Source organism: Brachyhypopomus gauderio, chromosome 17 (genome assembly GCF_052324685.1).
Source record: "Brachyhypopomus gauderio isolate BG-103 chromosome 17, BGAUD_0.2, whole genome shotgun sequence".
Classification (NCBI taxonomy): Eukaryota; Metazoa; Chordata; class Actinopteri; order Gymnotiformes; family Hypopomidae; genus Brachyhypopomus; species Brachyhypopomus gauderio.
Window position 1 is genome coordinate 15,781,101 of NC_135227.1, and position 24,035 is coordinate 15,805,135.

The 24,035-nt window shown below is 47.4% G+C and overlaps 2 protein-coding genes across 6 annotated transcripts in view; both read left to right on the top strand.

Moving 5' to 3' along the window:
* The window catches only part of mta1 (metastasis associated 1), a 14,312-nt gene extending 3,770 nt beyond the window's left edge, over positions 1-10,542 (top strand). Inside the window, 14 exon segments of the mRNA XM_076977867.1 lie at positions 7-124; positions 1,863-1,909; positions 1,911-2,001; positions 2,686-2,786; positions 4,342-4,530; positions 5,086-5,160; positions 5,279-5,337; positions 5,461-5,588; positions 6,296-6,447; positions 7,417-7,606; positions 7,784-7,873; positions 8,167-8,319; positions 9,436-9,593; positions 9,755-10,542. Coding sequence (XP_076833982.1) covers positions 7-124; positions 1,863-1,909; positions 1,911-2,001; positions 2,686-2,786; positions 4,342-4,530; positions 5,086-5,160; positions 5,279-5,337; positions 5,461-5,588; positions 6,296-6,447; positions 7,417-7,606; positions 7,784-7,873; positions 8,167-8,319; positions 9,436-9,548 — 1,506 coding nt within the window. The 3' untranslated portion in view covers positions 9,549-9,593; positions 9,755-10,542.
* Positions 10,543-11,056: 514 nt separating this feature from the next.
* On the top strand, positions 11,057-22,025 carry tmem229b (transmembrane protein 229B). 5 transcript variants are annotated; one of them, XR_013121888.1, is made up of 5 exons: positions 11,057-11,416; positions 17,704-19,583; positions 20,059-20,671; positions 20,835-20,868; positions 21,309-22,025. XR_013121888.1 is itself a non-coding variant. In XM_076978648.1 (2 exons), the coding sequence occupies exon 2, from the start codon at positions 17,760-17,762 to the stop codon at positions 18,342-18,344; it is 585 nt and encodes a 194-aa protein (XP_076834763.1). In that variant the 5' UTR covers positions 11,057-11,416; positions 17,704-17,759; the 3' UTR covers positions 18,345-19,712. The 5 variants fall into 5 exon arrangements, 1 of the variants encoding a protein (XP_076834763.1); XR_013121890.1 differs by lacking the exon at positions 20,835-20,868 and having other exon boundaries at positions 21,309-21,486; positions 21,655-22,025; XR_013121889.1 differs by lacking the exon at positions 20,835-20,868 and having other exon boundaries at positions 20,059-20,381; positions 20,615-20,671.
* The last annotated feature ends 2,010 nt before the right edge of the window (positions 22,026-24,035 follow it).

Consider the following 24,035-nt stretch of genomic DNA (forward strand, 5'->3'; position numbering starts at 1 on the left):
CTACAGGATGCCTTTTTCTACTCACTGGTGTACGACCCTCAGCAGAAGACTCTGCTGGCTGATAAGGGAGAGATCAGAGTGGGAAACAAGTACCAGGCAGAAATCACCGACCTCCTCAAAGAGGGTAGACCTGCCGCACCTCCTCCAGTCACACACACACACACACACCTCCTCAAAGAGGGTAGACCTGCCGCACCTCCTCCAGTCATACACACACACCTCCTCAAAGAGGGTAGACCTGCTGCACCTCCTCCAGTCATACACGCCTCCTCAAAGAGGGTAGACCTGCCGCACCTCCTCCAGTCACACACACACCTCCTCAGAGGGTAGACCTGCCGCACCTCCTCCAGTCACACACACACACGCCTCCTCAAAGAGGGTAGACCTGCCGCACCTCCTCCAGTCATACACATACACACACACACACTTCCTCAAAGAGGGTAGACCTGCCGCACCTCCTCCAGTCATACACACACACCTCCTCAAAGAGGGTAAACCTGCCGCACCTCCTCCAGTCATACACACACACCTCCTCAAAGAGGGTAGACCTGCCGCACCTCCTCCAGTCATACACACACACCTCCTCAAAGAGGGTAGACCTGCCGCACCTCCTCCAGTCATACACACACACCTCCTCAAAGAGGGTAGACCTGCCGCACCTCCTCTAGTCATACACACCTCCTCAAAGAGGGTAGACCTGCCGCACCTCCTCCAGGCATACACACACACTTCCTCAAAGAGGGTAGACCTGCCGCACCTCCTCCAGTCATACACACACACACCTCCTCAAAGAGGGTAAACCTGCCGCACCTCCTCCAGTCATACACACACACCTCCTCAAAGAGGGTAGACCTGCCGCACCTCCTCCAGTCACACACACACACCTCCTCAAAGAGGGTAGACCTGCCGCACCTCCTCCAGTCACACACACACACACTTCCTCAAAGAGGGTAGACCTGCCGCACCTCCTCCAGGAATACACACACACCTCCTCAAAGAGGGTAGACCTGCCGCACCTCCTCCAGTCATACACACGCACCTCCTCAAAGAGGGTAGACTTGCCGCACCTCCTCCAGTCATACACACGCACCTCCTCAAAGAGGGTAGACCTGCCGCACCTCCTCCAGTCATACACACGCACCTCCTCAAAGAGGGTAGACCTGCCGCACCTCCTCCAGGCTTACACACGCACCTCCTCAAAGAGGGTAGACCTGCCGCACCTCCTCCAGTCATACACACACACCTCCTCCAGGCATACACACGCACCTCCTCAAAGAGGGTAGACCTGCCGCACCTCCTCCAGTCATACACACCTCCTCAAAGAGGGTAGACCTGCCGCACCTCCTCCAGTCATACACACACACCTCCTCAAAGAGGGTAGACCTGCCACACCTCCTCCAGTCAAACGGACACACCACCGCTCCACATTTACTATCAAACCCAGTGCAGAAAAAATGGCTTGAGCGTTCTCAAGCGCTCTCTCTTTCTCTTTCTCTCTCTCTCTCTCTCTCTCTTTCTCTTTCTCTCACTCTCTCTTCCTCTCTCAGACGCTCCCTCTCACTTATTCAGGTCTGTGCCTACTCTATCAGCAAGCCTGTAACACGGTGAAGGCAGAGCCCTTGAACAGGCACATTCTGTCCTTACCTTTTTCAGACCTGAACATTTTCTGTGGGCACTAATGCTCGTGTATTCAGTCCGGCTCATTGGAAAGTCTGCCGGACGCGGATAATGGCCCCGAGGTGGACACGAGGGCTAACGCTGCACCCACACAGGGTCCTCGTTTAACAGGGGAAAGGGGGAGGGGCTTATCGCGACCTCCCGCCCCCGCTCTTAAGCCGACGGCCCTCTCCGTGTCTCCTCAGGTGAGGGCGATGGCCGTGAGCAGGCCAAGCTGGAGGAGAAGGTGTGGGGACCCCAGCAGCCCCGTCACGGAGAAGCAGATTGACCAGTTCCTGGTGGATGGCCCGGTAAGCGCAGCCTCCAGATCTTTATCCTGCACAGGTGCTTTCTTGCTTCAGGGCTGGAATGACCAGCACGGTGACAACTGAAGGGCTTGGTGAACAGAAGCAGCTGTTTCATGGGAGCCACTTACAGAGCTTATTCATGTTCCCTTCACATCTCCTGTGCTTGCTCGATCTCTCTCCTTCTCTCTTCATCTCTTGTGTTCTATCTCTGTCCCTCCCTCCCTCCCTTCTCTCTCTCTCTCACTCACACACACTCACACACACACACACACACACACACACACACTGTCTCCCTCTCCCACCCTTTCCCTCGCTCTCACCTTCTCTCTTCATCTCTCGTGTACTTTCTATCTCTATCCCTCCCTCCCTTCTCTCTCCTTCTCCCCCCTCTTTCCCTTGCTCTCTATCTTTCTCTCACACTCTCTTCCTCTCCCCCTTCTCACACTCTTTCCCCACCGTCTCTCTCTCCACCACCGTCTCTCTTGTTCTCTCTCTCTCTCTCTCTCCCCACCTCACCCCACCGTCTCTCTCGTGCTCTCTTGCTTGTACTCTCTCTCTCTCATACTCTCCCTCCCTCTCCCCCCTCTCTTACTCTCTCTCTCATACTCTTTCTCTCCCTCTCCTCCCTCTCATACTCTCTCTCTCCCTCCTCTCCTACTCTCTCTCTCTCTCTCTCTCTCTCTCTCACTCTCCTCTCTCCCCCCCCCCTCTCCGTGGGCAGGTCTGTGGGGACGTTTTGCGCGGGCTCTGGACTGCAGTAGTTCTGTTCGGCAGCCCAGCCTGCACATGAGCGCTGCAGCAGCCTCCAGGGACATCACGCTGGTACGACACCACCCACACCCACCCACACCCACCCGCACCCCACCCGCACCCTCGCTGCACACGACATCCTGCCACCCCACTTCACACACGGCCCGGCTCGTAAAGAAATGTGCTCTGATCATCAGCGGTGCCTCGCTGATTGGCCGTGCAGGATTAGTCATGGCGTACGGCACTATGGGTATTTTAAGAAGACTTCAAGCTTTTTAAATGAATGAATGTTATTCACAGAAGCGTCTCATTCATTTTCTATATGTACAGCAGTTCCAACGCTGTCAGTTGTGCAGCCTGCGAGCTTCGTTTATATTTAGGGTAATATTTTGGGTCTCCCATACAACTCTTCTTAAAAAAAAAAAGAAAGAAAAGAAACGTAGCATTTCGGGACCCGAGCAAGCGGGTCCTGGTGAAGAGCTGAAGTCACGGCGTGTTCCGGGCTGAGTGGATGCGGGTAGCAGACCTGGTTCTGCCTCTGGGCCCGTGGCGTCCCAGCTGAGGAGAGCGCTGCTCATTTATAAAACATGCAGCACAGGAAGCGTGGCGTGCGCGTGAACGTATGTGTGCGCCGCCCCGGGCAGCCGAGGACTCGTCGATGCCAAATGACATTTTTGTCTAGACGGAATTTTGCAGACAACTTTCTGTCATGTTGACCTGTCTGATTGTGGCACAGTTGGGCAGACTTGTGTTGTGATTTTTATTTATTTATTTTTTATTTTTTTTGGGGGGGGGTGTCTTCCCTCTCCATCATAACTAATTGCTATAGATGGTGCATCTGTTTCATGATGGCTCTATGACAGCCTTGCTGTTAGCTGTTTTTTAACCTATATCGTAGGTTTTAAGTCTAAGGTACAGATGTTGCTATTTGTATAGTGTTGTTGGATCAAGGAGACACAAAACCATTGTTTATTTTTTTGTTTTTACAGACGTGTTTGGTTTGATAAATGGAAGAGAGATTCACTTCTATGGGCAAAACATCACCGCTGCCCTCCTTGTTTGACATAAAACTGTCACACCAGACAATGCGTCACTGCAGAATTCTTTTAGAACAGTTTTTTAATATATCAGAAGGAAGAGTTATAGCAGTGTTATGCAGCTGTGTTATGCCACTACACACACACACACACACACACACACACACACACACCAGTTCAGGGGTGTATTTCCTTGCGATTTTCCTCACGTCCTTTGATGCAAAGGCTGGAAAATTAGTTGTATAAAAATTGTAATTTGTCCTATGCATTCGGTTAATTGCGAGGGGGCACAGTTAGCGTGCGGAGTGCTGCCTGCTCATCACACGGCCCTGGCTGTCTGTTTACACCGCACGTCCTTTTAATGAAGCTCACCTGCGCTTGCTCAGCGGGCTGCGATTGGTCCGCTAAACCGCAGCCCATCGGTGCACACCTGCGTCCAAGACTCTCTATTTTTTTTCTGGTAATCCCCTTCCGAATGTGCAAACGGCAAGTAAACGCATCTCTTTTTAAATGAGCGTGGACCTGGTGCGGTATGAGGGTGTGTGAAGAGCAGCGTCGCTGGGCCTGAGTCTCCTCCCCCCCCACCGCAGTTCCACGCCATGGACACGCTGCACAAGAACGGCTACGACATGACGCGGGCCATCGCGGCGCTGGTGCCCCAGGGCGGGCCCGTGCTCTGCCGTGACGAGATGGAGGAGTGGAGCGCCTCCGAGGCCAACCTGTTCGAGGAGGCGCTGGAGAAATACGGCAAAGACTTTGCCGACATCCAGCAGGACTTTGTGAGTACAGCCCGGTTGAAGCGTCCATAGGGAGGGTTGTAGTTGGGCACACGCTACACAAGTTACTTTAAAAAATAAATCATATCTGGATAAAAGCAGGTTTTTTTGTGCATAAGATTGTCCTAAGAACCTAGTGGCTCTATGGATAAATTGCCTTTTGTGGAAGTGTATGTTTAACTCTGCCACCTGCTGGTGATTTATTGTATGTGCAGCTGGGTAGTGCAGGGATTTAACCCAGACAACCCAACTCTCGTAGACAGGGAGGAGCCACTCATGGAAAATACTCACACCCACTTTTACAGAAAAAGTAAAGCCATCTTATTTAACCAGACAAAGGAAGACGAAGAAGTGGTTTTCTGCCACAAGATTTGCTTTCCGAAACACTGTAGCATTTTTAAAAAGTTGCTCAGTTTAAAATACTGTGTTAGAAACCACATTCAGTAGCACGTTTGACCAAGAATGTGCACTTCATTCCACGTGAGATGTGAACTGGCTGATATGTTAAAGAAGGTTCCCTATTGAAACTTCCCTCTGAACGCTGTGTGTGTGTTTCAGTTGCCCTGGAAGTCTCTGACTAGCATAATCGAGTATTACTACATGTGGAAAACTACAGACAGATACGTTCAGCAGGTATGTCCCCCTGTTGAAAATCCTCCGTAGAAAGAGTCACTGTAATATACAAGTAAATAAACTGCTAGAGGCCATGACGTCCCACCAAGTGACATCCTGCCTCTCCTTCCTGGCACAGAAGCGGTTAAAAGCGGCGGAGGCTGAGAGCAAGCTGAAGCAGGTCTACATCCCTAACTAGTGAGTTCCTCTCTCCAGGTCGGGGGATTTGCCAGAGGTTCACCCTAAGCTTGACTAAGTCGCTCGTTTTGATCAAGTGTAATCCTCGTGGCCTCCTGTGACCTTCGTGCCCTGTGCCTGCAGCAACAAGCCGAATCCCAACCAGCTGAGTGCGAACAGCGTGAAGCCGGGACTGGTGAACGGCGCCGCGGTGGTGCCGGGCACGGCGGGACAGCCGCCTGGGCTGGGCCGGGCCTGCGAGAGCTGCTACAGTGAGTCTGGCTGTATGCGGGTCATGCGCCCGCTCAGAATTATGGGATTTGTTGTTATTGCAGATTTTAAATGTTTTAATGTAGTTTTGGGTGATTTGTTTGACTTGGGTCAGAAGAGAGTGGGAAGAGAACTCTTACCTAGTATCTGTGCGTCTGTGTGTGTGTGTCTCTCTCTCTCTCTTTCTCCCCCCTCCCTCTCCCCCCCTCCCTCTCTCTCTCTCTCTCTCTCTCTCTCTCTCTCTCTCCCTCTCTCTCCCTCTCTCTCTCTCTCTCCCCCTCTCTCTCCCTCCCTCTCTCTCCCTCCCTCCCTCTCTCTCTCTCTCTCCCTCCCTCCCTCTCTCTCTCTCCCCCCCTCCCTCTCTCTCTCCCTCCTCCCCCCCCTCCCCCCCCTCTCTCCCCCCTCTCCCACCTCCCCCCCCCTCTCCCCCCCCCCTCTCTCTCTCCCCCTCCCTCTCTCTCCCCTTCCTTCTCTCCTCCTCCCCTCTCTCCCTCTCCGTCCCTCCCTCCCTCTCTCTCTCTCTCCCCCCCCTCTCTCTCTCTCTCCCCCCTTCCTCTCTCTCTCTCCCCCTCCCCCTCTCTCCCTCTCTCTCTCTCTCTCCCCCCCTCCCACCTCTCTCTCCCCCCTCTCTCTCCCTCCCTCCCCCCCTCTCTCTTTCTCTCCCTCCCTCTCTCTCTCTCTCTCTCTCTCTCTCTCTGTGTATGTTCAGCCACAAACTCTTATCAGTGGTATTCATGGGGGCCGTCCAACATGCAGTGTAGGTTATGTGCCTCCTGCTGGACCTACTGGAAGAAGTATGGAGGCTTGAAGATGCCCACCAGGCTGGACGGAGAGCGGCCTGGGCCCAACCGCAACAACTTGGTGGGTGTGACATACCTTTACGCAGAGGTGATGTGCGACATGTCCAGATGAGGACGCTCTCTGTTGCAAGGTGGATCTTGTCCTCAATTTATCATCTTGCATCCTCCCTTCCTGAGTTTTACTGTTCATTCTGAGACTCCTTCGCTTCTGAGACTTTCATTCAGACTCAGTTTGCCAAAGCAGGTTAGCCACTGTTGTAATAGCTCAGCTAACACCACGCGAGTTAGGTTTGTGTCCCAGAAGACTGAGGGCTAAGAGACACTGGGTCCAGTTCATAAACTGTAACGGTAACCATGCCATGCCATACAAAATGTGCCGCATGGTGTTTAATTCCTACTCATTAAGTTACCATGGCGATGATTAGCGCACCATTGTCAATAGTGCAGTAAATTTGTGAGAGCCAATCAAAATCAGTCGACATGATCCTGAGGTGAAACATTCACACGAGATGGATGACGGACTAGCCCCGGTTGTGAGACCAGTGGTGTGCTGAAAACACAGTTACATAAAAATGTCAAGCCGTTCGCTCACCAGAATGAGAACTGCAAAGCTGCGCTGAGTTGTTGAATTCAACACTAGATCTAAATCATGCCACAGCAGAGAAATCTCAGTCTATATATATTTATAGTTTCTTCCTCCAACACCGAAATTTGCATTTATGGCAAAAGTTCATGGTGTCCCGAGATCCTGCTCTGGTAAATCTGCCAAATTATTATTATTATTTTTTTGCAGAGCAATGTTTTTATGAATTGCTAACATCAAATGCAAAATGTAGTAGCATGCTATATTACATAAACGTTAAAATACATCAACAGTCCACATTCATGAATGGAGAAACTTGTTACTGCACTGCTCTACGTTGTTTCCTGCATGTTTAAAAGCGCCGGTGGGTGCTATGAATCGGACCCGCTGTCTGACACTTGCATTGCTGCGGTCACTGGCAACCTGTGACCCGTTTCCGGTCGGCAGAGTCCTCACGGCGTTCCGGTGAGACACGGCGGGAGTCCCAAGTTTGCTGTGAAGACCAGGCAGGCGTTCTACCTGCAGACCACCCCGCTGACCCGCATGGCCCGGCGCGTGTGCCAGGACCTGCTCCGCTCCCGATACGTGGCCCGACACCCCTACATCCCCGTCAACACGACCGCCATCAAAGCAGAGTGTGAGTGAGCGTGCGCTGCACTGCTGCGGCCTGTAGTCCAGCGCACGCTATTTAACGCTGGCGTTTTGGATACTGTCCTGTAGAAAGACCCTTGGTGCATGGACCACTCCTGTCTGTGCTCCGCTGTTGTGTTGAAATGCTGTGAGATTTCACGGTGTTCTTGTTGTGTGTTTGCAGGCGCAGTGCGGTTGCCAGACATGTCGAAAAAGCCCGTATCTTTGAAGCAGGCAGTACGGAAGCCTCTGGAGTCTGTGGTTAGATATCTGGGTGGGTGGAAGTGGCATCTGCACTCTCTTGTTGTGTGTGTGTGTGTGTGTGTGTGTGTGTGTGTGTGTGTGTGTGTGTGTGTGTGTGTGTGTGTATTTTCCTCCTCTCATTTAAATGTGCAGTATATATTCACTCTTGGTGCCTGTGAAGTCTAGATTTTGCATAGCTTGCAGTAACTACTGAATATTCTAGAACACTCTAGAACAATCTAGAACACTTGTTTTGTCCACGGAGGCCGCTGGCGTGCCCCACTAATTCGGCGACGGGACCGTGTCTCTGTCTGCTCTCCCCAGAGGCCCATCCGTGCCCTCCGAAGCCAGACCCGCCTCGAGGAGCCTCCATCTCCATGGGCAGCCTGACGCCCATCAAGTCCACCCCCATCCTCAACAACGGCTCGCCCACCATTTTGGGCAAACGCACCTACGAGCAGCACAACGGCCTGGACGGTGAGGGACGGCCCGGGCGGGCCCTCGGAGCCGGTTCTGTTCGTGACACGCTCACATTAGCTCGTCTTCTATGGTTCTGTCCATCGTCAACGTAAACGGCTTGCTGCAGTTTGTTGAAAATGCTTATATCGTGGTTTAGATATTGTAGCGTGTATTGTTGAGATGTCTGGCCTTTTTTATCAACTGTTTCTTTCTCTTTCACAACCGTGTTGCTTCTTGTTTAGTTTTTTTGTTGTCCCGTGCACACCCCCATCTTTCTGTCTCTCTCGCTCGATCTATCTCTCTCTCTCTCACTCTCACACAAACACACTGCACTGTCTATCTCTAATCTCTGAATGGCTGTCACAGTTGTCATGGTAACGGATCGGCAATGACTCGCGTGGATCGGGCCTTGAAAAGACACGCGCACCGTCCTAGCGTGCGGAGACACTTCCAGTCGTACACGAGTGTCCCCCCTGATCAAACCTCGCCACGCGCACGCGCACACACACACTCTGCAAGCTTGTTGTGCTGCTGTCGGGAAGCCTGCACACCATCACGTTTTTGTTACGCTAACCTATAAACTCCAATACGAGGATCTGGAAAGAAACCAACGTTCCATGGTTATATAATTCCCTGATGAGCCTGGCACCATTTAGCTCTCAGCAGCAGTGTTTGTCTACTTTTCCTCCGTCTCATTTATCTGATCCATCTCTGCTTCTGGGGTTTTACACTCCTATTACAATTGCCTTCTGAGCATCGATCACTGTTGAGTCTACACATACAGCTGTAAATGTGCTGCTTGGAAGTTTTATTTCGGACAAAAAGTAAATACAGAATGTAAATGATGTGGAGATGCATGCAGTAACTTGTTTCAGCCAGTAGGGGGAAACATTGAGCAGTTTATAATGACCATATATTGCAGAGGTTGTAATTCAGCTCCAGTTCAGTTGCCTTGGTGAAATGGCTTCTTTCTTTGGACAGTGAGGCAGCTTCCGTTTCACGGGATCGGCTTTCTCAGTGATGTGTGACAGTGAGCGTCAGAGACGTGTGTGTGTGTGTGTGTGTGTGGTCGGGATTTGTGAATTAACATTCACCCCTCCATCTCTTCCTGCACTCTGCCTTTGTCTTGTACAGGATCCAAACCCAAAGTTCTGGGCCCCCAGTGGGAGATTATGTCTAAACGGGTGTCCGAGCAAGGCCGTCCACCCTCTGCCATGCAAGACAACGAGGTTCATGAGCTTGACTGACTCTGTCTGCGGTCTCCCCCAACTCTGCTTGGCAACGGAGAACAGGTATAGCTAGATAACTGGTAATTGGCTCCTTCCTCGTCAAATTGTTTTCATTTGAATGCTTGACCTGTGACTGCTGGCTTTAATAATAAACATGTTTCAAAAAAGAAAGGGATAAAAAAAACCCCCACATGATTGACATCTGTCTTTTCTTCAATCTGCAGGTAAACCGAGAGGTGGTTGGCCAGCTCTCAGTGCTGGAAGGACCTAGGAAAGGATCTGTGGTCAACCAGGGCTCTGTATGAGCTTGGCTCACTCAAAGACTTGAAATAATAAATAAAAAAAACAGCAAAGACTTGTGGGCTAAAACAGGCTTTGGCCAACAATGGAACTGACCTGACTGTACAGGACTGTCTTCAATATTTACCATATATTGCTATTTCTGATGATTATTATTATTATTACAAGTCTTGTTATTTTTTTAACCAAATATAATCATTTGCTTTTTAGTTAAATATTGATGAAGCTGAGATGTTTCTTGAAACATCTTGCTCATGAGCCTAAGGAGAAAACCGTGGATGGACACATGTTTGCCTCCTGCATTATTTTCTAACATGTAATAACTGTTCAGAAAAAAAAGAAAAAAGATGGTTGTTTCTTTCAGTACTATCATTTTGCTTCTGTTCGTCTTCGTTTGGATGCTTGTGTTACTCAGTTCCATTACTCCGTCCTGCCCTGACGCCCACAGGCGTTTAACTTATTGATAACGATGACGGAATACGCTCCTTTTCTACTTTTTCACAAGTATTGCATCTATGCTTCTACGATGTAATTAAAATAAGTTGTTTCTCTTTTGTGAATATGTAAATGAAAACATGGAGGCATTATTGTACAGTGGTGCATTTTGGGCCTCTGGTGTTTATTGATGCTTGTTATAATGAATTTGCCATGTACAGCATATTCTTTTTGTAAGGAAACGCTCTTACATAAATGGAGAATTGTTCAGAGATGACTGGAATTCTAAAACGGTACTGCTCCCTGAATACAGTGCACCTTCTTAAGAGTCATACCGCATGCGTGTCTTCACATTCACACTTTGCCAGAAACAACACTTAACCCCAAGCAGCATTTCAGCTGCCGACACATGATCCGTCTTTGTTTGCATCCACAACTGACTTATTAAATATTGCATGTAGGAACTGAAGTCGTCAGTTCACGGTAAGTTGACTAAAAAGTTTGCGCTCTTAAGTGTCAGCTATGGAAAGCTCTCCATGGGTGCTCTCTCCTTAAAGACCACGAAACTGCCCGAAATGGTACACTTTTAGTTCAAATACAGTGATTTAAAAGGACATTTAAAGGTCCCTCCATCTGCATGCATGTTTATATGAAGATTCATTGCTGTCAAATTCATTAGCAGTGCGCATCAAAGACCTGAGGTGTGGAGTAGACTGATTTACGCGGTGAAGTTAACGCCATACAAGTCACCACCGCTTCGTCTTTAGTGTCCAGCGCCACACTAGACGGAGGTTTAAATGTCTCCTTTTGCTCTATGCGGCATCTCCGGTATAAAACACTCGCCCGTTAATGCTGACGAGGCGAATCAAGTTCCGACGAACCACACCGACGGTAAAAGGTCCAGCAGCGAAACGGTTAAGAGGAGGCGAGACGCGTGTTGGCCACCGGAGCCAGTGTGAGTGCTGCAGCGGCGGAGTAAAATGTGTCAGTTACCATTGGAGAGTAAGGGAGGGAGAGGGAGGTCAGGAAACACACGGCCACAAGGAACCGGCACGACGGTTCTCCGGTTTGTAGTCCCCGCTACCCACGTCTAGGATGAGTGTCCAGCGGCCTGACCCCCCGTCCCTCCGCGTCTGAGGCTCAAACACACGGTAAGGTCCGCAGGAACATCTCGGACACCCGACACACACCTGGTTTTAGGGCAACCTTCGTCTTCTCGAGACCACATCAGAAGTGTTTCCTCCTCGCTATTACAACTTATTGGCCATATTTATGTTATTAAGCAGTTTCCTCCACTCGCGGTGTGTTTTATTATGAACCTGCCCGAGATGTTTGAACCTAAACGTCCATCACGCGTTATTGTTCCGCGTTCTTCGCGGTCCAAACTAAATCTGTTTTACATGGTCCGCCTTGTATTGACGCCACATCCTTTAGCAAATACTTATTTTCCACAAAGAAGTGCTTACGTTGCCCGGACACTGGTGTAGCCTTTGTTTTCTTTATTTTTTGGTCTTAATGACCAAATCAGTCTTGACGGACCTGTCCACGATTCTTGCACATGGGCTACGGGATGATGCGAGAGTCCGGGCTGCATCATGAGGTTGTTTGGAGAGGTCACGGAGATGCTGCATAGGTTGTCTGCGCATCCTGACTGACTGGTGGTGGTGATGGAAGAGCCTGCACAGTGTTGGGTGCAGAACGTTTTAATGGAGGCCTGTGTGCATGGTGAACGGTGCTGTCACGACCGCAGTGTTCAATCACAAACTGAAGACGCTTCGGGCTGTGGCGATGCAAATGATATTGGTGAACACGGTGCTTTAATTTGAATGCCAATGGAGCATCATCTTCCAGGATTACGACAACTAAAAAGGCAAATCGGATGGTCATCTGAAACCAGATTCGCGATACAAAAGGGTATCTCGATACCAAAATGTGTCTACAAAGTATCTAAATACCAACGAGTGTCTACAAAGTTAAAGCCGAAAGGACGTAATTCCAAACGGGAATGATTCGGTGCCCCTGAAGTGCGGGAATGGACAAGGACCTGTGTGTGCGAACATTTGCCCTTGTGCACTGAAGTAGCAGAGCTTGAGATCAAAGTCCTTCTGATCCTCAGAACACAGCTGATTAAAACTGGGGATTTGGCGCGAGCTGAATAAATTCATCTGCATTGCAGGTTGTATTAACGGTCTAAATATTGTTTCTCAGAATAATGATTTAAAGTCTTTTTATGGTCCATTGTTCACACCTAAATGAAACCTAGATGTTAAAGTAAAACAAGACTGTAGAGGATCTGTAATGAAAACTAATTTAGTCCAAGATTAATTGGTGTCAGGAACACTGGACAGTGAAATATTAACGTGGTGCATAGTAGTCGCTCAGCAGGCGGTCTCTGTCAAAATGCACGTGATATCGCACTCTGCATGTATTCATATGAACCCACGAGTGTCTGCCATATAGTGCTGCACTGTTTATTATGTAGCTGATCACAGCCATGTTGCTAAACCTTTGCCTTTTTAAGCTTCCCAAGGTCCTAATCCCCTCTTTGTTATCCCCAAGTTATTCAGTACAGAGATCTAAGGACATTCTCGGAGACTCTGTCAGCCTAAGAAGTGCTTGCAAATAAAACTGCCAGACCTCTTTCAGTTTTCACCCAGATTAATAAACGTGGTCACATGTTGCCTAATACTTAAAAAGAATAAAAAAAAAAATGACATATAAAAGTTAAAATATATTCATCCAGGTTATTGCACTGGTTTTGAATGGAACATTTACTGTGGGCAAGAGTTGATGAGGCCAGTGCTCTACTTTATTTTTGACTTTACTTACCCACACATTTTGGCACAACGAGTTACAGTGGTGTATTGATACAAACTGTGAGGGTGGTAAAAAGATTGCCTTAGAGACTTTGATATCTGCCTTCCTTTTGAAATATCATACGAACAACAGTTTTTTGTCTAGTGTGTTAAGTCCCTCTTTTTTTGTTGGAATGACCATATCCTAAAATGACATACATTAAAAACAATTTTTTGGGGGGGAAAAAAGTTTTGTTTGCTTGTGTAAGTAGTCAGGCTGCAAGATACACACTGACATACTGAATTTCTAAATTAAAGTGAAACTCTTTAAAGAAAACACTGTGGAACCTGAATTGCATTACATGACCGACAGTTTTCTGCCAAGGTAGTCAGTTATGGGGAGGATATGGATGTTAATCTAATGAAAGTAATGAATCTATAAATAGATGACAATGAAATTTCAAATTTCAATTGGAATGAAATTTGGCACCTTCCAAATAGATTATGAATGCTTATATTTGAGTGAGAAATTTGAGCTGTTCCTGTCCCATTTGACAACCGATCCTGATTCCCATTAAATCCTGGCTCCCTACACCAGAGACCCATCAGTGATCATAATACCTGCTGAGAAGAATGAAGCCTCTTTGGGCTTGAGAGCCAAGATGGAACCATGAAGTAACTGAGCTGTCTGTGCTATTGATCCACTGCCATTTATTTTGCGCAGAGTGGAGTGAACTTGTGGCATATAAAATAAAGAAAGCAAGAAAGCATCATCGATCATTACTTCTGGTGTTAGCGAGCAGTAAAGGGATTGGTCCTATTGTTTCTGTCCCGGGTATTACGCATGCTTGGTATGTGCATCGTTGGTATAGAGAGTACTTAGCAAAGGACTTAGGACTCGGTCAAGGAAGGTGGCGTTCTCACATAAAAGGTTTTAGTGCTTCTGAATATGAAACGAATGCAATTAAGAATATGAAAACGAATGCAATTAAACATGAGTCTAAATAAAGAGTAGAATATAACAGGCAGAATATAGACTGACACATCTTCACTGAGTAAGTGATTCAAACATTGTTCAGTGATGGAAACTTTGATATTCTAGAGTGACCTTTTGAGGAGAGGGTAATTGGAGTAGGTGTTCGGCACTGTAGGTGTGGTGTGGTCACCCGCCCTTTTGTATAAATAAACGTCCAAATTTGGTTGCTTGCACGGAGGAATTCAATTCTATTGCAACAGGACCCAGCGAACATCATTCTCTGGGGACCTGAGAAGAATTTGTTAAGCTCGTGAACGTGTCGCACCCTCTTGAAATGCCCATTTTAATTGGGTTTGAAAGGCTCACAGTTTTTGTCATTTAAAAGCCCAAGCTGATGAGGTTGGCAGAAAGTATTTATATACAACGTAGCAGCCAGCATCTCTGAACGAAGGTTTGTGCTGAAAATGCTGCACTTGAACTGACAGGCTGGCATCCGTGCCAAGTAGTACATTCTCATAATAACCCTGAATATTATTTACAGCACAATATTGAACTTGAACACTTTTAGCTTTTAGCAGTCGGTCTGAGTGGATCCCATGACGATGTATTGTGATGCTTTCTGACTCTTCCTCATTGCCCAATCAGCAGTCACCGCTATGACCTTTTGTGGAGAAAGTATTCACATCTGACCCTGGTCTGGATCCTGGGATGGACAGTGAAGGTCTAACTGAGTGAAGATCAATACATGTGTTGAATAACGAGCCAACAGCTACGGGATGGAACCACTCACAAAGACAAACAAGCAACTCTTAGCTGTGCTGGTCATAAAGGAACATCACAAATGCTTGTTCCTGTGCATTGCTGACAGTGTGGAGTTTGAATAGCACTTGCAGTGCAGAATTCAAAGAGTGCTACTTACCTGCTGGGGATGGTCAAAGACATAGCAGGGCATTTTGTGTTTATGCCATATAGTTTTCATTTACATTAACCCCATGAATTACTTTAATTTCTGATGATTAGCTATAATCTTCTAAGTCATAATAATGACAAAACACCACAGTTAGTGCTTGACATGTATTTATTGAAGACTAAAAACACAGTATTTGGTCCTGAATGCCATATGAAGCTTTAGGAAGCAGATCTGTTTCAAATAGGGTGAGTGGTGATCCAGTCGGTTCATCCGTGCATTTGATCTGCTCTTCACAACGGATCTCTCTTCTGCTGTGTTCAATGTGCTAAGTCATTGACCTAATAACTCTGGAGGAGTTCAGCAGACATGAACATCCATCATCTGCCTACAGAGCAGCTTTACTGTCTCTCCTCTGTCCAGGCGTGGGTGTCCTATGAAGATTAGATGATGTGCGATGTGTCAAAACTGCTGAACAGGCCCGATTGCCTCCCGCTGAAGGCGATTGGTTGAGGTTACTGCCTCGACTCCAAAAGTCCCCAGTGACCTTTATATAAACTCTAAAACGTCAGGTGCATAGTTTGCTAAAGACTACACTTAACATTTTTGTCTTCACGTAATTCTAAAGGGTTCACAAGGATGTGACTTTTGCATGCAACAATAATTTTTGCTCAATATTCATTTTATTTGACCTTATTTGTCTATTGCCATAATGTAGTTTGTTAGTCTTCCATTTCTCTTCATCAATGGCAGGTTTTGACCACGTGGTCCATGTTTGTAGGTGGTACACAACACTGATCTCAGCAGTAACTGTGACCTCTGTAAACCTCAGCACTATTGCTGTGTGTATTTGTACCAGGGCAGCACTATGTCAGTCTCAGATACCACAGTAGACACAATGTGCATTACACCAGACGAGAGAGAAGTTGTCCTATACCTATAAATGCCCTAATAACATGGGTGTTTCTATAATCATTGACTAAGTAGAAGGCAGTCAGGTGAGTGGTTGTAATTATATGTGACATAAAATGTCATTTGATGTAACAAGACAACTACAAAAATGAGGTTGAGTATTTGTTGCACATTTTTCTGTTATTGTTAGACTGGCTGATGATACTTTATTTTTGCAGGTTCAGCTTAATAATTATAACAGAAACTGAAGGAAGGAACCAAAATATTGGTTGGTAAATAAGTCAGTCAATGAGATAATAGAATTTGTCGGCTGCTTACAGTTTTTTAATGTCTTTTTTTTATTGAACGGTACATGGTAGATCAAGTACATCTAGTAACGTACAAGTAATGCACACGCACAAGACAAGCTCACACACGTGCACACACAAAAGACACGCACGCATACACACACAAACACAAGACATGCTCACACACGTACACACACACACACACACACATACACACACACACACACACACACACACACACACACACACACACACACACACACACTTTTTTTCATTTGGCACCATCACATCACTGATTACCGACCACCAACTCTCAAGACATGCAACTTGTCAGAAATCTACAAGCACTGACACCTGTGATTTTACTCAGGAAAGTATACTGCGATACATTTTCAGAATTCACCACACAAGGTGATGGTGTCTCCCTGTGCCCTCTACTGGAAAACATGAACTCATCCCACACACTCTGTGACTGGCTGAGGGCAGCTTGGCTGAAATCCACTTTAATTAAAGCTACTGCGGTAATGAGCAGCGCTTTCCTTCTAATATGAGTGTGGCCCTCCTGCCACACCCCCGCACCCCCGCCCCGCACCCCCGCCCCGCACCCCCCGCCCCGCACCCCCGCCCCAACGCCCCGCACCCCCGCACCCCCGCCCCGTCGCCCCGCACCCCCGCACCCCCGCCCCGCACCCCCGCCCCGTCGCCCCGCACCCCCGCACCCCCGCCCCGCACCCCCGCCCCAACGCCCCGCCCCGCCGCCCCGCCGCCCCACACCTCCAGCCAGTGTTCAGGTCAGACCAGGACTTGGGCTAGTGGGTGTTTGGGGGTGGAATGGCTTGGCCTGCTTGATGGTCAGCTTGGCCAGGGCTGTTGGCTCGACTATTTGCAGGAAATCTTCCTTGATTTACAGAAAGGAGCTGGTACCACGTGAGCTGGGCCTCTGTTAACTGGAAGAAGCAGTTTTTTGTTCTCAGCATAGAGCGCAGTTCCGTTTCTCAGCGCAACTGGTAGTGTGAACCGCGATCCAGTTACCACATTCAACCCTAATGCAATTCACCAGACTTCTCCTGAGACGGCTGAATGGTTAATTGTCTTTTGAGATTCAATTAGAATTGATTGACAATCTGTAAAGGGCCTCCCTACTCCTTTCTGCTTTGAGCAGTTTGAAGTATGTAGCCCTCTGGTGGTCTTCTGATACGTAATATGCTGTTTGTGTAGGTGTCTATGGAAGTGATTTATTGACTCAGTTTCAGTTTTCAGTCATAAAGATTTCTAATCCTTTACTCAATCTCAGGCCCGTATTTCACATCTCTAAGACTCATGACCGCAATACACTCATGTTTCATAATCACCAAAAAAATTGTTTAGGAATCAATATACTCTATGGATCAGTTTCCTGGTCATGGATTGACCCAAGACTAAATTGCTTTGCCAATAATGAGTAAACATTGAAAGTTCTTTTAGTCTAACTCTATGATACTCGCTCTGTAAAATATATTATCATTTGAGCTGAAAATTAGATTGTTTATTAATGCGTTTAACGTTTTTTCTTCCCCTTCAGCCACCCCCACCCCCCCAGACCTCCCCACCCCAGCGTTGGTAACTGGAGCAGCCGGTATGGTGAGCACGGCGAGCGAGATGTCCCCGGAGCCGCTGACGGCCCTGTCCCGGTGGTACCTGTACGCCATCCACGGCTACTTCTGCGAGGTGATGTTCACGGCGGCGTGGGAGTTCGTGGCACACTGCAACTGGAAGTTCCCGGGCGTGACCAGCGTGTGGGCGCTCTTCATCTACGGCACGTGCATCCTCATCGTGGAGCGCATGTACCTGCTCCTGCGGGGCCGGTGCGGCGTTCTCCTGCGCTGCACCATCTACACGCTGTGGACCTACCTGTGGGAGTTCGGCACCGGCCTGCTGCTGAGTCAGTTCGGCGCCTGCCCCTGGGACTACTCCGGCTTCAGGTACAACTTCATGGGGCTGATCACGGCCGAGTACGCCGTGCCCTGGTTCTGTGCCTCCTTCATCGTGGAGCGCCTCGTCATACGCAACACGCTGCGGCTGCGCTTCGACGAGGGGGCGGAGTCTGGGCCGGCGGGGGCGGAGCCCCACGCCGGGATGGGAGGGAGAGGGGAGGGTGTAAGGAGGGGGAGAGGATCCAGAGGGGTGGCCACCAGCGCCAATGGCTACGTGAAGGTGGACTGAGTTACGCCCCCCGCACTGCCCCACCCCCCCTATCCGTATGGAAGGTGTGGTCTTTCCTCTTTTACCCGGGCTCTGTCTCCACACTTCTCTCCGGCCATCTCCCGTCCTGCTCCCTAGCGGAGAGATTTCTTTCCAAGACGTGTGGTGTGGATCAATGAAGAAAAACAAAAACAAACAAAAACAGAAAAAATAAATCAATAAAATCACCTGGACATACGTATTCAACCACAAAGAGTTATGTGGTTTAATCTGCCCATCTGACTGTAGTGCTCTGTTCACCCACAGGGGTGCGCCCTGTCTCCACCGATGCCCCCGGGTCCTGGTGCCCCCGGTCCAGGCTTCTTCACGCTGTGGTCTGGCCGAGAGTTGATTGACGGGTGCAGCATGTTGGGGCACGAGGAGGCTCCATGCTGAACCCGCCACTGTACCAAACCTGCCACTGTACCAAACCCCCCAGACCAGTCCATCCAGCTCAGAAACGCATGTGACGGGGCAAAAATAAATCAGGGTGTTCACCTGACAGAATGCCTAAGGAAAAAAAGTGAGCACAGAAAATATGAAAAGCTGTTAACGTTTAGGCATTTTTTTTAGCATATTAACAATGTCAACAGTGTTTAGTAGCAAGAGCAAATAACTTATGAAATATGAAAATTTACCTTTTGAAGTTTGTTATTTATTAATATTTATCTAAAGGTATAGATAAGTAACCTAAGTATAGTATAGGCTTCTATAATACTGTAAACTGTGCCCTAAAGCAATGCATTGTACTTGAATCTGGTGTTTTTTATACTGATCAAAGGCCCCAGTGCTTGAACATGCATGAAAAGATCGTCTTCCAGAGTTTTCTTTTCTTTTTTCTTAATAAGGCAGGTCTAAAATGTATTCTATACAAAGAATTCAGTGTTTGTTTTAATCCAGCAACATTAACACATGGAGTACTGTATAGTTTTCACTTATACTGATTGAATTTAATTGAATATATATATATATATATCCTGCAAGTATACTGGAGAGTGTGGTTAGGGATCTGGTGCTGTTATAATTATGACCACACACATACACAAAAATATAGAAATCTTAATATCTGCATGGATGGGTCCGGATGGGTCCATATAACTTTAAACATGCCCATGGAAAACAAAAAGAAATTCTGTGGCTGTGTCTACAGGGAACAGTGTAAGGAGGGCGAGAGCACCTTCACTGAACAAGTAACCATTCTGTCCATTACATAAAGACTTGGTAAGTGCATGGTGTATTATGGTTGATAATATGATCAGAAAGCTTGGAACATTTGATTATGATGAATGCGGCTGATGCTATATTTTGTATTAAATTCCCACAATGCGTTAAATAAAAACATTGAACCGGTTTGCTAAGCTAGGTCATTCATTTGCCACGGTGTGTATGTCTGTGCCAACAGATGTTTTACTGCTAGCCGTAACAACAACAACAACAACAACAAAAAAACGTGCATTTATTAATTCAGAACAATGTCCTCAAATATCCGTGTTAACTAACGTAGCTGTTCATGGGATTTAGTGCCATCTGGTGGCCAATGTTGTAGTACTGCAGGAGCGTCAGAGCGTGATGAGATCACAGCAGTTTGCGTCCCTCTGAACGGCAGATCAAGTAATAAAGGCGTGTTGGGACCTCTTGAATTTATCATCAGTTTTTTTTCCTTCTGTTTGGTTACTGTCTCTCACAATTCTTCTAGGAATTTTATCAGATCTCCCCACGACAGCAAACGGATTACGTGAGTAACCAGGAAGAGTTTGGCTCACTAATTAACACACACACACACACACATTTTGTGCATTCCAGAGCACCGTGCTTGTGCAGGAGGGAAAATTTTGCTTTGCTGATTTCAGATTTGATCAAGACCTAATAATAAATATGACATATCAGTTTTACAGGTCAAATAAATTGCAAAATGAAAATTCAGTAATTTACTTTATAAGCTAAGGCATCTTAAAGATTACCTGCAGGAGCCCCGTTAACCCGTTCGTGGCTAGTGTGTAGGCAAACTGAAGATGTCAGGTGAGTAACCTACTGGAATCAGACATTGTTTTTCTACCGCACGTTGTTCCGTTTACCACGTTAGCTTTATACTAAATTTTTCTAACTAAAGTGCCGTAACACTCATGGTGAATTTGTTATATGTGTACTTTACTACAATTTTTATATCATATGCGTATCTTATATACATAACACATACACACAGATTTTGATAACTGGAGTTTTTAGGATGCGCCACACACATTTGTCCACAGGGTGTCGCAGCTCACCATCAAACACCAAAGTGAGGTCGGCCGCTCAACTGTTGACAGGTACTATTGAACAGGGAGTATCTATCCATCCATCCAAGTTTTGTCACACACACACACACACACACACACACACACACACACACACATATATATATATATATATATATATATATATATATATATATATATATATAAACGTTTTACTGTTTTACTTACATTGTAGTTGGAATATCAACCATCCATCGTGTGGATTGAAGGTGAATCTTTTGCGCCGATGGTTACCCATAGTGACCTATTTTAGTTTGTACCTGTGATACCTATTGTGAACCCTGCCTTCTCGTGAATCTGATATCTTGCATGAGAAAACATCTTGATATTGATTAGGAAAGTGTGTCATAGTAAGCTTCCACCGTATACAGACAGGGCAGGTTGGAACCGTCATCTGCTTACCATAATCATTTTAAATACTTTTAGATAAATATTTATATTTAAATATTTTGTTAAACAGCTTCTAATTCTTTTTAATCATTCTGGTTTCAGTCTGCAGTTCGGTTCTTTTCTCTCTTTTTGAGTATTATCTAGATCAGTCATTATCTCAAATCCTTTCATTATTAATCACAATGCTTTTTTCCTCATTGCTTTATTATGGCACCGACTGCAATCCTTTGAGCTCACCTGATTGTGGGCGTGTCTCCAGGTACACTACAGCACCTGTGAAAGCTACATACGGCCCGCCCCACCCTGACAGCTTGTGTGTGACAACCTATCAGGTGCCTCTGCTCCAAATATGGACAGGCTACTCTCTTGTAACATAACAACCCTTGAATCATAGAGAGCACTCCCAGAAGGGGACTTTTTGTTTTCCAAGAGCAAAAGTAAGTGTGTGTGTGTGTGTGTGTGTGTGTGTGTGTGTTTTTTCCTTTCTGATTTCTATGCTTTCATTGAATCCGTTCCAACTTAATGAAGCAGCAATGAAACACAATTGGAGAGCCTTTCTGCAGCCAAGCCAGCACTAACAACATACTTTTCTCCCTAACCACAAGGGGTTTAGAGTCTGTGAATGAAGAGAATGGAGACACATGGAACAGGCTGCATCTGTGTCTTTGGTTTGGGGGGGCTGGCCTGAGCATGGGGGTGCACGCTGGCCTTTAACTGTGTCCATCAGCAGAGCTGTCACGGTGTTGGGGCAAAGCGGGTGAGCGGAGGATGGCGTCATGCTGGATTTGACGGGCGTGTCGGGCGGGCCAAGGTGAAAGCTCCTCGCGTCAAGCCCCAGAGCCTCTGAATGGCCTCCCAGAAAGCCTCAAAAGACAAAAAAGTGCAAGAAGACTCACACACAAAGAGATAAAACCGACGTGATGAGGGGGCTGTCGCCCCGGGAGCCGGCAGAGACGCGGGCGATTGGGGGGGGCGGAGACACTGGCCCTTGGGGGTGGGGACAAGGGGTGGTGGCTTGAAGAGGTAGTGGGAAAACTGTTAATTGAGGGACAGTTCCTTAAAGGGCTCGCTGGTGGGAAAAGCCTGTGTGCTCTGACTGGGCCTGCGCTTGAGATTTAGAAATGGTGACCGTGCATGTGTGGGGCTACAATTTATGCACATGCAAGTCATACGACTGGTCAAGACATAACAGGTCACACCAGTGCAGAACAAACCCGGATCTTGCAAGGTCAGGGACCAGTACAGTTTGCTCATGTTGAGTTTTTATGTACACATATAGAAATCTAGATGCTGAAGTGGAGGAGTACACAAAGGAACAGGGATGTATCGGACAGAGGTGCTTCATCAAGCAAAGCGCTACACACACACACACACACACACACACACGTAAAAGATACAGATTTTGCATGAGATTTTAGGTAATGTGTATGTGATAGACTGCTTGTTCTTTAATCATTCTCTGCCCATGTTACACTGGGTCGTTAGTCACTGGGTCGTTGGTCACTGGGCCGTTAGTCACTGGGCTGTTAGATCAGTTCCCCTCCTGCCGTCTCCAGGCTGGACCACCGCGGCTCACTCGCTGCACACGCCACCAGACCCACAATGCATCTGCATCACTCTTCTCCAGCTCACACACTTCATTCAGCTCCGGCACTCCACCCACACAGCTCTGGCACTAGCCCCTCCCACTTGAAAGTCCTCGTCTCGCCCGCCCTGTATCTTGCACACGTCACGTATGGCGGCCCCTCTGGAGACAGGGAAGATGCCTCAGGACTCTCCTCTGTCCTGGCACCCCAAGGGTGTCCAATCTGGACAGCAGCGTCTTGTGCTGTCTTCAAACATCCACCGAAGACACTTGAATGATCCTTAGCCACCTCGAGACACTTGATTAATTACTGATACTTCACATATATTGTTATATATACACACATTAAAGTCAAACTAAAACAACCTTGCATGTATTTTCCTTGTGTGACTCACTAGCTGAATGGTGTTCCTAGACTCCAGCATAATGTGCCAACATAAGGGTTTCCTCCATGGAGACAACTAAGCATGCTTGTGTGTTCTTCTCCAGAAGCTAGGACTACAAGCTCCATCAGTGTTCATGCACTTCTGATTACAGCTGAAGGTCTTGACCTTGGAATGTCAGTCTCACAGAAGCTACCAGGAACAGGTCTTCAGCTTTTGATTTGATGGTTATACCTAGCTGATATCTAGCTGATATCTAGCTCTGGTATTTCCATTGTCTCTCCATACGGGGTGGCAGCACATTTCAACAACAATCTTAATCTTGAAAGCCAAAACAAACATGGGCCTGTGTGTGTGTGTGTGTGTGTGTGTGTGTGTGTGTGTGTGTGTGTTATGACAGTTTTTAAACAGTAGCCAGCTGTACCTCGCGGCCGCGTAGCGCGTTTGTCGTTATGTAAACGGCTACGGCTTATCTCGTAGCCGGTTTTGCATAACGTACCACGGAGGTTTCCCACACTGCTTTGCATTTTAACAGGAGCGGTTGAGTGGCGGCTCATCCCGTCGTCCAATCAGATCACTGGACCTTGGTGGGAGGAGCCACTTTTCCCTCCATTTTCTGCCGTCTGGGTGTCTTCAAACATCTTGACACATGGGGAGAAACATGGTGGACAAGTATTGGAAGCTGTCCCATGTCAGCATGGCAGATGTGGAGTGTGTGTGTGTGTGTGTGTGTGTGTGTGTGTGTGTGTGTGTGTGTGTGTGTGTGTGTGTGTGTGTGTGTGTGTGTGTGTGTGCGCTCGCTGATGAGGATGGGGAGAAGCAGGAATGTGAACCATGCATTATCTGTGCCCTCTGTGATATGGTGGGGCATGGTTCTGGGTGTTATCTTGCAGGATTATTTTCAAAGGCCTAAGCTTCATGGAAAAGCTCTCAGTATGTTGTGTTTAACTGTCTCCATTGAAAGGCTATTCTAATACTATCACTATCTCCAGTCTAACACTCAGCCCCCCCCCCCCTC